The 13693-nt window shown below is 34.2% G+C and overlaps 1 protein-coding gene across 4 annotated transcripts in view; it reads left to right on the plus strand.

Annotated features, from left to right (window-relative positions):
- The window catches only part of GRIA2 (glutamate ionotropic receptor AMPA type subunit 2), a 120262-nt gene that overhangs the window by 75153 nt on the left and 31416 nt on the right, over positions 1-13693 (plus strand). For all 4 annotated transcript variants that reach the window (XM_016138679.2, XM_016138676.2, XM_016138675.2 and 1 more), the window contains exons 6-8: positions 1095-1256; positions 12881-13048; positions 13304-13408. In XM_016138679.2, coding sequence (XP_015994165.2) covers positions 1095-1256; positions 12881-13048; positions 13304-13408 — 435 coding nt within the window. The remainder of the gene's footprint in view (positions 1-1094; positions 1257-12880; positions 13049-13303; positions 13409-13693) is intronic.

Raw genomic sequence — 13693 nt, forward strand, 5'->3', positions numbered from 1 at the left:
TGGTTTGGTTAGATAAATGAATTACATACTCACCTGGCATAAGCAAAAACTCAACAAAAATATCTAAAATGGATAAATAAGAAATAACAGCAAAAATGTGTCATGTAAAAATATAGAAGTAAATACATGAAAATCAATATTATTGAAATTGATTGTTTTGAAGCAGTTTCACTGGAGCATAATTTGGACAGAGCAGAAAATCTATGATTTTTATTATTACCTTTTGCACTATTGGCATTATTTTGATAAAAAGAAAAACCATAATTAAGAGCCAATAATAAATTATTCTTCTCCGCACAAATAATATTAAAATGCATTTTTTTTAATATCAACAACAAAGAAAAGTTTCTCCTATTTTGGATTCAGGATATATTCACTCCTTTTGCACAATAATAAGGAATAAATGTATAAGGTGGAAATATTTATAATTGTGACATAAATAAATTTGTGATTTCATCCTTGAGAGACTGTACTCTCAAACTGAGATATAATTTATAAGAACACAATCTTTGAAATCAATGGAAACACTGTATTTAGTAATGAGTGAATTCATTCTAATAAGGTAAGAGAAACTGATTTTTAAAATTTAATGTATTTTATCAAAAATTAAGTTTCATGAGTAATGTGAAATTGTTTTATTTAATTGTTCTCAAAAAATGACTAGGCACTCAGTAACTTTCATTCTCATTTAAAAGATATTTATATTGCCTGAGAGAATGAACAATTTAAATAATAGGAATAATTGGCTCACAGACTTAGAGCTCTTGGAGAAGTAGCTTGTTAAGTATCTGTAACCATGTGGTGGTGCTCTGCTGTGGATTCAATAAATAAAACCCTGTCCATAACCATGAAAGAGTCCTCAATAACACAGAGGATGTTTATCTACATACAATGAATAAACGGTCATTGATTAAGAACCCACCATGATGCCAAGATGATGCTAGGTGCTGCTAAAGAGTTTTGGCTGATAACATTAAACATTTACTATAGGCTTTTTACCTCTCATGTGTTCTTTGAAATTTGTAAAACCACAAGGTATAGAGTTATTTAGTAAATGTTAAGTTTTATTTGACATAAATATGTTCTCTATCTAGGGATTTACTGACGGAGACCTATTAAAAATTCAGTTCGGAGGAGCAAATGTCTCTGGGTTTCAAATAGTAGACTATGATGATTCCCTGGTATCTAAATTTATAGAAAGATGGTCGACACTTGAAGAAAAAGAATACCCTGGAGCACACACAACTACAATTAAGGTACATCTCTATTTGTCAATATCTACATCTACATCTCTATTAATGCTTATCTATATGTAACTGCTGGCTAGCAGCCTGTTCTCTGGGACACTTTAGGAAGAAAATAAAAATCTCGATTTGTTTCAGCAATTAAAAAACAAATGTAATGATGCCCACAATCAGACAAAAAATCTTTGAAAGCTAAGTATGATGCACTGATTTGAAATAAGTATTACCAGACTCATCTCTTACTTTCCACGGGTTTGGACGCATTGAGTTCTTCACTTGTTTATTCAATGTCTTTTATTGGGTATATACATACATGCATATATTTACCTCCAAAGACTGTTATTTCTCCTGTTGATAGGACATTTGTTTTGTTTTGTTTTGTTTTCCTCTACTGGTCACCTTGCTGAGAGCAGAGATAAAAGTAAAATCTGCTGAAGAGTAGATCAAGGAGTGAGTGGGATGAGATGATGTTCATTCTTTATAAAACTAAACTTATGAAAATTAAGAGCAAAAGTTGCAAAACATTTTTAGATGTACAGTGATTTTGTTTGTTTATTTGTATATTATAAAGCAGATTGTGTATGAACCAGTCAAGGACAGTCTTATTTCAGGTGCCCTCACAGTTATGTTTAGACATCATAGAGAGGCTTTGTGTTGTTTTGTTTTTCTACACATTATGGAAAAAAATGTAGAAATAGATGTTTTACTTCAAGTTTGTGTCTTACTATGAAACTTTCTAGATAAGGATTTTAAGCTTTGAAGTTTTCTACTTTTAGGTGTGTAAATGGATCCCTAATTTTCAGTCAAATTCAGGAGAGCGGCCCACAGGGTGTTAAAGAATAATTCCGAGTTAATTTTTTTTTTCTCAAAACTAGGTGACTTCTTGTTTGGTGACCTTGATTGAGATTCAGCATTCATACTGTTTATAATAGTACCATGGGCTTCTGGGAGAACCATGCTATAACAGGCAAATAGACACCTAGTCTTTCAAGTGTCAGTGTCTATTCCCATCTGTGCTCTGTAGAGGTCTGACCACTGATCCCATTTTGTGGAATTGCAGGCTTCCATCCATTCAGAGATGACGCCATTTAAGTTCTCTGAATGAAGAGCGCATGTGGCATTCATTTTCAAAAGGAACTAAAATGCTCTTTTTGGATACTCTATTAGTCGTCTTGTTGCCTCCCTCTGCTGCCTTCTGTGAGAAGGATGAAAGTAAAATGAGATGATTTTTTTTTTCTAGCGGAAGTCATATCATTACTAAAGTTCATGTGTCATGCTTGAAAATGCAAAGAGAATCCAGGGTGTGAGAGATCCTGGCAAGGCATTCTGTTAACATTTTTGCCAAAATCCAGCACCAGGCTTCACTCTGTCGAGAGCTTGCCTCCTAACCTTTCTTTGCTTCTTTCCCACTGTGGCATTTCCCTCCACAGCACCTCCATTTTGGCTGCTTCTGCCAAGGTTCAGAGAAATCGTCGCAGCCCCTCATTGTGGGGTGCTGCAAGGAGCATAGGTGTGTCAGTTTAAAAACACAGGCTACGATCCACTGTTTGACCCTAGGCTCAGCGTGCTCCATAATGCAGTAGTGGCTGTTAATTCCCAGGTTGCTGCGAAGATTACGCAACACTTACAATGACTTAGCTTTGGGTACATAGGTGCCAATAAGAGACATTTTACATGGCTTTTGAAGTCCGATCATAACTACTAAAAATATGTGGGGAGAATATGACTTTGAGTGGGAGTTCTTCCTAAAACAGACACATATTGATCATGGACTAGAGGGCCAGGAACTAGATATATATTTAGAGATAGATAGATGTATACATATATATGTGTGTATGTGTATATATGTGTATATATATATGTGTATGTATATATGTATGTATATATATACATATGTATATCTATATAGTCCTACCGTTAATAATCTGAAGTCTAATGTAGATGAACATGACAATAAGCAAATATAATAGAGCACAATGCATGTAAAATATGCCAGCTCCCTGTATATAATTAGGGCAGTATGGGGGAAGGGATGTTAAGGAAGGCTTTCTGGAGATGGGATGTCAGAGCAGGGCTTTGCATGTGGTTGGGCAGGAGGAAAAGCATGGGAGGGTGTTTGAGAAAGAGCAATGTATACAGAGACTCAAAGTGATGCAATGGCATGACAGAGTCACGGAGACTCGAAGTACAGTGCTTGCCAACTATTCCTTCAACAGGCCTTCCATCTCAGTTGATGGCAACTTCATCTTTTCAGTTGTTACTTTGACCAAAACCTTGGAAATGTCCTTGACTCCTCTCCTTTCCCGGTATCCCACATCCAACCTGTCAGGAATCTCATCAGCTCTGCCTCACTTCTTACCACCTCTTCCATGAACACCCTAAATCTGACCACCATCATGTCTCTCCCAGGGTCACTGTAATTGTCTCCTAAACCAGTTTCCCTACTTCCATACTTTGTCCTCTATCTTCCGTGTCATGGCCCTTTTAAAATATAAATTAGATTCTGTCACTGGTCTGCTCCAAGCCCTCCAATGGCCCTCTGTTTCACCCAAAGTAAAGGCCTGTCATCCTAGTGGCCTATAAGGCCCTAAATATTCTGTCTCTTAGTCACCTGTGACCTCCTCTCTTGGCACTCTCCCCTTTGCTCACTCTGTTTCAGCCACATGGGCTTTTTGCTGTTCCGTAAGCACAAAAAGCATCTTCTCATTTTAAAGTCTTTGTGCTGATTATTTCCTCTTCTGAACTATCCTCCCCTTCAAGTTACATGGCTAAGCCTCCTGTACTCTCCAGGTCTTTGTTCAAATACCATCTTCTCAAGGAAGCCAATAATAGGCTCTCTATTTAAAATTGCAATCTCTCTACCCATTGGGGTATGTCCTGTTTCCCTTTCTCAGCTTTATTTTTTCCCAATTTTACCCCCTAGTGTACTGTATTTATAATTAATCTACTCATTACATAGTTAATTGTCTGTCTCCTGCTCGAAAGTAAGTGCCATGGGGCAGGGATATTTTGTTGTTGTTGTTCGTTTGTTCACTGATGTATCCCAAGCTCCTAGAATAAGGACTAGTGCATAGGAGTTATTGAATAAAGGCTTTCTGAATGAACAAAGAGGGAAAAGCAAAAGGACTGTGCTAGCTCCTACTATAAGCTCCTAATCCAAGTTCTGGAAGTAAGAAAAGCCATCTTAGAAAAAGCAATATGTAATTTAAAACCTGAAGGAGAGGTAGGAATTAGTAGAAAGAAAGGACAATGGCTCTGCATAGAGGAAATAAGATACATAAAGTCCCCAGTGTAAGGAAAATATGTCGATAGGCTGGAGGTTGAATAGAGGTGTTTTGAAAGAATTCTCAGAACTAATACTTTAGAAACATGCAGGACCCAGACCTCATGTGCCTAAGGAATTTTTTTTGTGTTATTTTGAGAGCAATTGGGAAGTACTACAGGAGAGCGATAATCATGGTTTTGATACAGGAAGATTACTGTGCCTGCCAAGGTGACATGAGGGTGCAAGAAGAATATGCGATGGCAAGGGGGCTTTCAGTAAGAGACTGCAAACAACATTGGCAACAGATGATAACTGAATTGAGGTTTTGGCATGAGGATGGAGGAAAATAAATGTATTTGTTGAATCTGTTAATTCTTTTAATTTCTGTACGTGTAAAATAATAACTGCAAAAATTATAACCATTCATAACATTGATATAAATTCAGTTGAGAGATATTTGTAGATTAAAAACAAGAATCTGAAAGGCAGTCTGCATCATTTGTATCTTATTGGCCTCAAATCTCATACAGTGGTTTGCACAGAGTAGGCGCATAATAGATATTTGTTGAAATGGAGCATGACAAAATGAAAAACATAAATAAACACTTTGAAAATAGCTAATCATTGAGGAAAAAAAGGCTAATTATTATTGCTGTGAAATTTGGTTTAAATTTCTGCCCTAGCATTTATGTTCTTTTATTCAGCCATGATAATATGATTTAACTTGATGAAATATAAAATGATGTAGTGATCAGATCTAAACCATCACGACACCCAGATTTAAAACTGGGCATTTTACCTGCCTTAAGATTTTTTTTTCAAAAAGAGGCAGATTATAAAGATGATTTACCACTATCAAAAATAATTTACAAATATTTCTATCTTTAGATAGATGAACTTTCAGTGTTTTGGGTGTCTTCAACAACTTGCAAGATATAACTATGCATTCTACCTTGTCATGCCAATAATTTAAAGCTTAGTTCAACTTTTGTTTCTGTCATGCCCTGCTGGTGTTGAATTTAACAATAATATATGACTGACTATTGTACAGCATTTAAATAATGGCTTTCCCCAAAGAATCTCATTTTACTCAGGAAATGATTAAAGCACAGACTCAAATTCTCTTAATTGCTATCCTAAGAGAGTTATTAGGCCTGTCTGAAATTTAGTACAATTTTTTTCAGTCAAGTAATTAGTGTTGTACATTAAATAGTACCTGGTGGCCTAATAGAATTAACCCTGCTTCTTGAATGTTTTAACTGACCAAAACCACAGCTGGTGCATTGGTGTCTCCTATACTTGATATTAAAGCATTTTGCCACACAAGAATCTAGAGGTTTGACATGTTTAGTTCCTTATATTTTGTGGTTGAAAAAATGTGGAGATGACTGAAGTAAACACATGAATTAAAAATCTGATATTGGCACAATTACATATTTTGTAAAAGATAATTTTTAAAAATTTGCACTATTTAAATACATATTAAACCATTTAAAATAAAAATGCATTACTATTACTTAAAATTATAATGCAGAATATCTGGGTTCAACTCATTTCCACATTTCTTCCTTTGTAAAGTGAATAAATGTAGGTGATACCAAAGATCTCTCCAAATCTAATACCATGATTACATAAGTGCTCATTTAAGCACACAATAAAAAGTATACTAATGTTTATAAGTTTTTGCTGAATCTATGAAACGCCAAATGGTTCCTCTGTGTCTTAAAGATGGTAGTGGCTTATAGGTAGTTATCTCTGAAGTTCAGATGCTGAAATGAAATCCTAAATTACTCTGGAAACTATTTGTTGTACTTTTTATACATTACAAAAAAATCAGGAACTTTCACCTTTTTAGAAGAGTCGGTCCTAGGAAGAGGGGCGAGGCAGGGGGAAGAATTTATGCACCTAACAAAATAAAAGATCTACTTCCAAGAAAGTCTTTATCTACCTCTGGATGAATCAAAAACAGACAATGTATTGATTTGAGTACCTTTTTTCTATCTTGATGAATCTGATTATTTTTTTTCTGAAAATTTGAAACATTTAGCGAATCTAATGTTTGAGGATGTAAAAGTCTTGGTCCTTCAGAAGGATTTTCAGTCAGAGTCGATAGCCAACTGGATAATTTAGGCAAAAAAAAAAATGCTGTTTTTAATGTATTACTTTTACAAGTCTTTATTCACAGTGAATTTTAACTCTTATTATTTATAGAGTACAATAAAGGATGCTAATTTTCGTTTCTTGCCAATGAAGTATCTTTTCACCCTTGGCAATATGATTCAGCTTGTATGCTTATTAAAGATGCTGAGGATTTTTTTTAAGGCTTTATTTATTTATTTATTTATTTATTTATTTATTTATTTATTCGTCTGTGCTCTACCTATTAAATTCTCCTCCCACTCTCAACACCTAGCAACCTCTGATCTTTTTTACTCTCATAGTTTTTCCTTTACCAGAATGTTGGAATCCTACAGTACATAGCCTTTTCAGATGGGCTTTTTCACTTAGCAATAGTCATTTAAAATTCCTCCATGTCTTTTCATGACTTGGTAGCTCACTTGGCAACTCATTCCTTTTTTTGTCCGGATTTTTTTTTTTTTTATGGTGACATTGGTTAACATTTAACAGTAAGGAATATATATATATTGCTTTGTGTGTTCACCAGCCACAGTTAGATTTCATTCTGTCACCACATATTTGATTCCCTTTTGCCCCATCTACCTCTCCCCTCCTCTACCCGCCCCCCCCACCCAATGGCTTATTTCTTTTTGCACTGAAAATATCCCATTGTCTGCATACGCCACAATTTATTTATCCATACTGAAAGCACATCTTGGTAGCTTCCCAGTTTTGACATTTATGAATAAAGCTGCCATGAAGATCTGTGTGCTAGATTTTGAGTAGACATATGGTTTCAACTCCTTTGGATAAATGTCAACTGGTGTGATTGCTCATATGGTAAGAGGATGTTTTCTCAAAGTGGTTATACCATTTTGTAGTCCCACCAGCAATGAATGAGAATTCCCGTTGCTCCACTAATGTTGAATTTTTATGATTTTTTGACTTTATGACATTTCAAAGGGCACGTTCAAAGGGCTTTATAGGAAATTAAGATGACCTTATCAGAAGATAGCTCTTTTCCAGAATTTAAACTGCAATTAAATTTGAAATTATGAGAAGTGAGTACTTTTAATTTTATACGTCTTAATACTGTTCTTTTTCTTGTGGCTCTACCTTGATTCCTGGACAGTGCCAAGAATCCTTAAAAAAAAAAAAAAAAAAAAAAGAACTTCCAAAATACTTCTTAAAGGCTAACCTGTTTTTCTTAGAGCTCATCATCTTTGACCAGGTTGATAATTTTGTAAAATGAAAAAACTGAGAGTTATATTGTGTAAGATTCTCTAGAGAAATTTCATTCAGGATGTAATATTTTTAACAAAAAAAAATTGATGCTATTTTAAAAATGATTATGTAAAATTTACCAGTCCATAAAACTTTTAACACTCCAAAGTATGTTACATGAAACATTATTTTTATGGAAAGCAACTCGCGTCAAGGAAATCTGAAAAATGGTAATTAGTTTGGACAATGCTGTTCAAACAAAGTTAAACTGGAATGTTACTTCAGGGTGTCTCAGGGCCTTTAATATACCAAGTTCAGAATCATTTTCTGAACTTATTGGATCGCACTCTTATAAATCAAGATAATGGTTTTCAAAACATTGTAAAAACAAGCTGGTTTTACATAAAGATGGTAATCAAAGAAAAAAAGAAGACAAAATGCTGTTCAATAACTTTCATTTTTAGCATAGTTTACAACTCACTCAGCTTCTCATTTCCTCTAACTCTACTCAGTTGATGTGGTATATGCCACACAAGGGGACTAATCATCCCAGTGTGCCTGGGATTGAGAAGTTTCCTGGGACTTTCTGTTTTAAAACTGTGACAGCCCCAGGCAAACCTGGATAGTCAGTCACCTTCATTAGCCCAGAAATACCTAGATCTGTATTCAAATTTATCATAGTTTTGTGACTCTGGGAAAAACATAAATTGATAACTTGCAATCTTCACTTGTGAAATTAGAAAAAAAATATTTGTTGCATAGGATTTTTAAAAGAGGCTTAATAGGAAACTATTCAGCTCAGGTTTGGCATAGAGTGAAGTAGGACAACATAAATTCTTTTTTTTTTTTCTCCCTTTCCAATACTACTACAAAATAGAAGAGATATTGCTCTACTTATTTCATTGATAAGAGATCTTGGACACTGATAATTCAGTTAAGCTGCCCAAGGCAACCAAGTAGTAAACGGTAAAATCAGGTCTCGAGCTCTGTCTTTTTTGTTTGTTTGTTTTTGGCCTTTCTTTTTTTCTGTTTGAAGTATACAATATATTGGTTAGACATTTATATAGTTTATGAAACGATCCCCCTGAGCCTGTCTTTTGATGCTATATGCCATGCTTTCTCAACTACTTACTCAATTCAATATCAACTGTCAAAGAAAATTTGGAAAGTAGCCACTCATAGGAAATTTTATAAGACTTTCATAATACTTAGACTCTAATACTTTTCTATTTTAGCCTGTTGTGGGTAATATATGTTTAGAAATAGGTGCTATCATTATGATGACACATAAAATTTTAGATTTTAGCCTATGTACATCCATTAAATTCTAAATGTACATTGAAGTTTTTATTCCCTATTTTTGGTTGTTAGAATAATGTTTTTTGGTATTAATGAATAACTACAGTAACATATTCTTGAACAATGTCTGATGAATATTGGACATAAAAACATCTTTACAATATATATTTCATTTCATTTTCAAAAAAAGTAAGTCTCAATAAGCATACATTTAGAATGCAATAAAGAGCATGTTTGAAAAATGGACCATAAAAACATTTTCCCAGATTTCTTCTTAAAGTATGGATAGGATGTGATTGTTATACAATACTGCAGAACATAATGACCCCCTGCTGAAATATAAATTTTCAACTCAGCTGAGGGATTTCACAGAACATAAACATCAGGGCAGAGATGATGCATTTGTTTTCAAAGAAGGAGATAGTTATGGTGCCATCATGTTCTCTTCAAATTAATTTACATCTAGTTTAGTGAATGGTAGGATAAAACTGAAATATTTAACTATCCAATCAAAATGTGAACATATTTGTTTAGAAAAAGAAATGAGCCACATATGCAGAAAATAAACAAAATGGAACTCTGGATACAGAGGCTGTTGATTTTCTCTTGGCCCAGAATTGTGTTACTATGATTGTGACTTTTAATTTAAAATGATAATAGGCTTGAGACTTGATTAGATTTGAACATTTTAAAAAGGTTGATTTTTCTTCTTAGTATGATCTCCCTCTGAATCATAATTATAACATGCCACATGGAATTAAATGCTTTTAGTTCATTCAACCTAATCTTATTTTTTAATGTGGTTCATCAACATCTAAAACATTTAGCAGATAGCTTTATAGATTTCTTATAGTAATATGAGCAAGTTGACTCAGTGAAGATTTTGGCTTTTAACTATTATAATTTTTTAATACAAATTGTAATTTTTTTTTAAATATTCATTTTATTCATTTTAGGTTGTTTCCTATTCAGTGACCTAGATTATTATAAGAATTACGCTGTCAATGAATTAATTGCTGTATAAGAAAGCAAGTTAATCTACGTTGATTTTTCTCTAAGAGAATAAAAAGGAACATTTTAGTGAGGCAGATAAATCCTGATACGATGTCTCTTATTTTTTCCAAAAAGTTTTTTTTTAAGTAGATATGATTTAAAACAATGTTTTTGAATACAGTTTTTATTAAATGGTGCATGGGTATTATAGAATACTTGAAAAAGAAATATAATCATGTATGTTTCCTCTCTATTATTACAACCATTTTATTTTCTTTCCCTTCTTTGTTGAAGGGATATCACCATTTTTTAAGTTATTCTTTTTTGGAAAAAAATAATTATTTCACTTATTTTATAATTAGCATTATTAACATTGTCACATACCTTTATTAGTATTAATACTAATTGCTGCATAATACTTTCTCAAAGCAGAAAGCACAGTGTTTTTTTTTAACATTCCCTTTACTGTCAAAAATTTAGGTTGCTTCTAATTTTTGCTTATTACAAATAGTACTGAAATTAATGTCCTTGTATGAGAATTTCCTATATTTGAGAATATTTTCTTAGGATAGGACTGTATATTAAAAAAGAAATAAGACAGGCAACTACCTACCACTGGACCAATTCATAACACTATAATGGTTACATTGTAATTATACATTTATTTATCTTTTCACTGGACTGGGAGAGAATGTGAGTCCCATAAAGATAAGGTCCACATCAAGATCTCTGATCCTTCCTCCCTCCCTCCCTCACTCCCTTCCTTCCTCCCTTTTTCCTTCTTTTCTTCCTTCCTATTAAGTCCCTTCAGTGTGCCTAGCCCTGCCCTTAAGTCTGAGAATTCAGTGGTAACAGACAAATCAGAAAAGTTTTCTCCTTCCCAAGAGTAAATATTCTAGTAGAGAGAAGAGATGAAATAGATAAATAAAGGATACATGAAAAAGATACTCAGATACCGGTAGAGACTGTGAAGAGTATAGACAGGATCATGTGAAGGACAGTGACTGGGAGTGGGCTGGACAGGAAGGGCATCCCAGAAGAAGTGGTGTTTGAGCATATAGCTGCAACTTAAAGCCATGGACTGAAGGAGGTCACTTGGAACAAGGAAGATTGATGCGGAAAGGCAAATTTAGAAAATTTCCTCTAAACAATTTTTTTTTAATGAAGGAAATTGGAAGGAGATACAGATCTATGAAGCAGATATTCTATCTATCTATCTATCTATCTATCTATCTATCTATCTATCTATCTATCATCTGTCTGTCTTTCTACCTGTATGTCTGTCATCTGTTTATCTCTTTACTTGTGGTAGTAGCTATTAGAGAAGTTGAATTGCCAGTAGAAGATACAGTAGGGAGGAAAAAGGCAGATGTAGATGTGGAATATTGAGGGTGTAACTGCAGAAAAGAATGTCCTTAAGAAGATCAGAGGTCATGGATGACTGCACTATTGTAGTGGCTCTCCTAAGGTAGGAGTATGGCCACCTCATGTACTGAGTATGGCCACCTCATGTACCGTCATGTCAGGAAGGAAACAGAGAGAGAGAATATGTAGAGTTTGGTAGTGTTATGGTCGGAAGATAAGGGGGTTCTGTCTGATGACTTCTACTTTCTCAATGGCATGAAAGGCAAGATAATTGGGAGGAATTCAGGGAAAGAGAAGACTGTGTAGGTGTGTGAATGAAGGAAGTTTAAAGAAGGCATAAAATAGAAATTTCTCAGATTGGAAGAACTAATTCACTAAAGAAACAAGGATTACTTGAAAATGTTGAGTGCCCATTTTGGATTCGTGGTTAAGAATTTCAGAGTGTCACAAAATCAGTATGATACTGCATTTTTTTCCCCAGCTTCATTAAACTTGCTATCTACAGACTGAAAAATACTCAAGAACAGAAATTTCCTCAGTATTTATTAAAGTGTTTATATTAAATGTGACTCATAATAACCAACATTATCATACATTTGATAGATGGTGGTATATATACATGCACTTAATAATACATATCCAACCGCTGACAATGCTTAGTACAAATGCAGTTTTGTTTTGTTTTGTTTTGTTTTGTTTTGTTTCCCTGCTTGGTTTCTAGCTCCTGTAATAATCCTGCTGTCCTGCTGGGCTCTGAATACCACTAGTTTGGAACCAATGTTAGACTGTTGAAACATGAAGGGGCAGAGAAATTATGAAGTTTGGTTCTTCTTCTGTTTGATTAATGGGAAGTTAAAATAGTCATAACCATAATCAGCTAAGGGAAGTTAAAAACAAATAAATACTCAAAAGGCCATTGCAGATCTAGATGAGTATCACTATGGTTGATTAGAGACTAAGGATCCTGAAACTGATCAGTAGTCTTTCCTTATTGCTGAATGAGTTCCTCATTAGACAGTGGAGAAATATTTATTAATTTGATAATTTCTCATATCACCAGATCAGGCTATAAAATGATGCTCTAATGAGAAACTGGCTAGAAAAAAAAAACACATTGACAAAATTATTATGAAAGGTGTCACCTGAAATAGCTGAGATATTAATATAGAAAATGTTGAGAGTCAAAATCACCTTCCATAGTCTTAATATTCCATACTACTTCTCTTAGACTCTTAGGCTTCTAGATAAAGAAATTGTGTCTAAATTTTGGACTTGATATGGTACTGTTGGTGGGCAGCTGTGGTCTTGACGGCCAGTGGTACTGTCTCTGCATTTTTTCCCATTCTCATGAAATGTGTGTGATACTTTTCAGTATACTTCTGCTCTGACCTATGATGCCGTTCAAGTGATGACTGAAGCTTTCCGCAACCTACGGAAGCAGAGAATTGAAATCTCCCGAAGGGGGAATGCGGGAGACTGTTTGGCAAACCCAGCAGTCCCCTGGGGACAAGGTGTAGAAATAGAAAGGGCCCTCAAACAGGTCAGTCACTGGACATAAGTGTTAATGTGACTTAATAATGCTACTATTTTTTTTAATTGCTGAATTAGTCATCTTGTTTTATGTTTCATATAGAGTGAATAACATTTCCTCACTACACAAAGGTAGGCTGAATAGTGAACAGAAACCTTAAAAATGTAGTTTTCTTGACTTGAGCCTCGTGAGAATAACCCATACAGTTTGTATCTTTGATTGAAGTAAATTTATAATTGTGCTTCTTACCCATTTCCAAATTAGGTTCAGGTTGAAGGTCTCTCAGGAAATATAAAGTTTGACCAGAATGGAAAAAGAATAAACTATACAATTAACATCATGGAGCTCAAAACTAATGGGCCCCGGAAGGTAAGTCATTAGTGATTTAAAGGCAGTTCTCTCTGTGTGAGGAGGTGAGTTAGCTAATCCATCATCTCATCTTCAAAGAATCCTGGAGATAGGCATTCACATAGAATTTAACAACTTGCAGAAACAGCCACATTTTTTAGTATGTTTTTCTAGATCAAGTATATTCATTTCTGGTAAGTAACACTGAAATTTAATTTTAAATAACTGTAAATAGAACTGGTCTATGTTTTTTTAGACCAAAGTAGAAAAAAGAGTTTAATGTGAAGAAAAAGTACTATTGCTTAA

The sequence above is a fragment of the Rousettus aegyptiacus genome, unplaced genomic scaffold (genome assembly GCF_014176215.1).
Source record: "Rousettus aegyptiacus isolate mRouAeg1 unplaced genomic scaffold, mRouAeg1.p scaffold_m13_p_16, whole genome shotgun sequence".
In the NCBI taxonomy this organism is placed as follows: domain Eukaryota; kingdom Metazoa; phylum Chordata; class Mammalia; order Chiroptera; family Pteropodidae; genus Rousettus; species Rousettus aegyptiacus.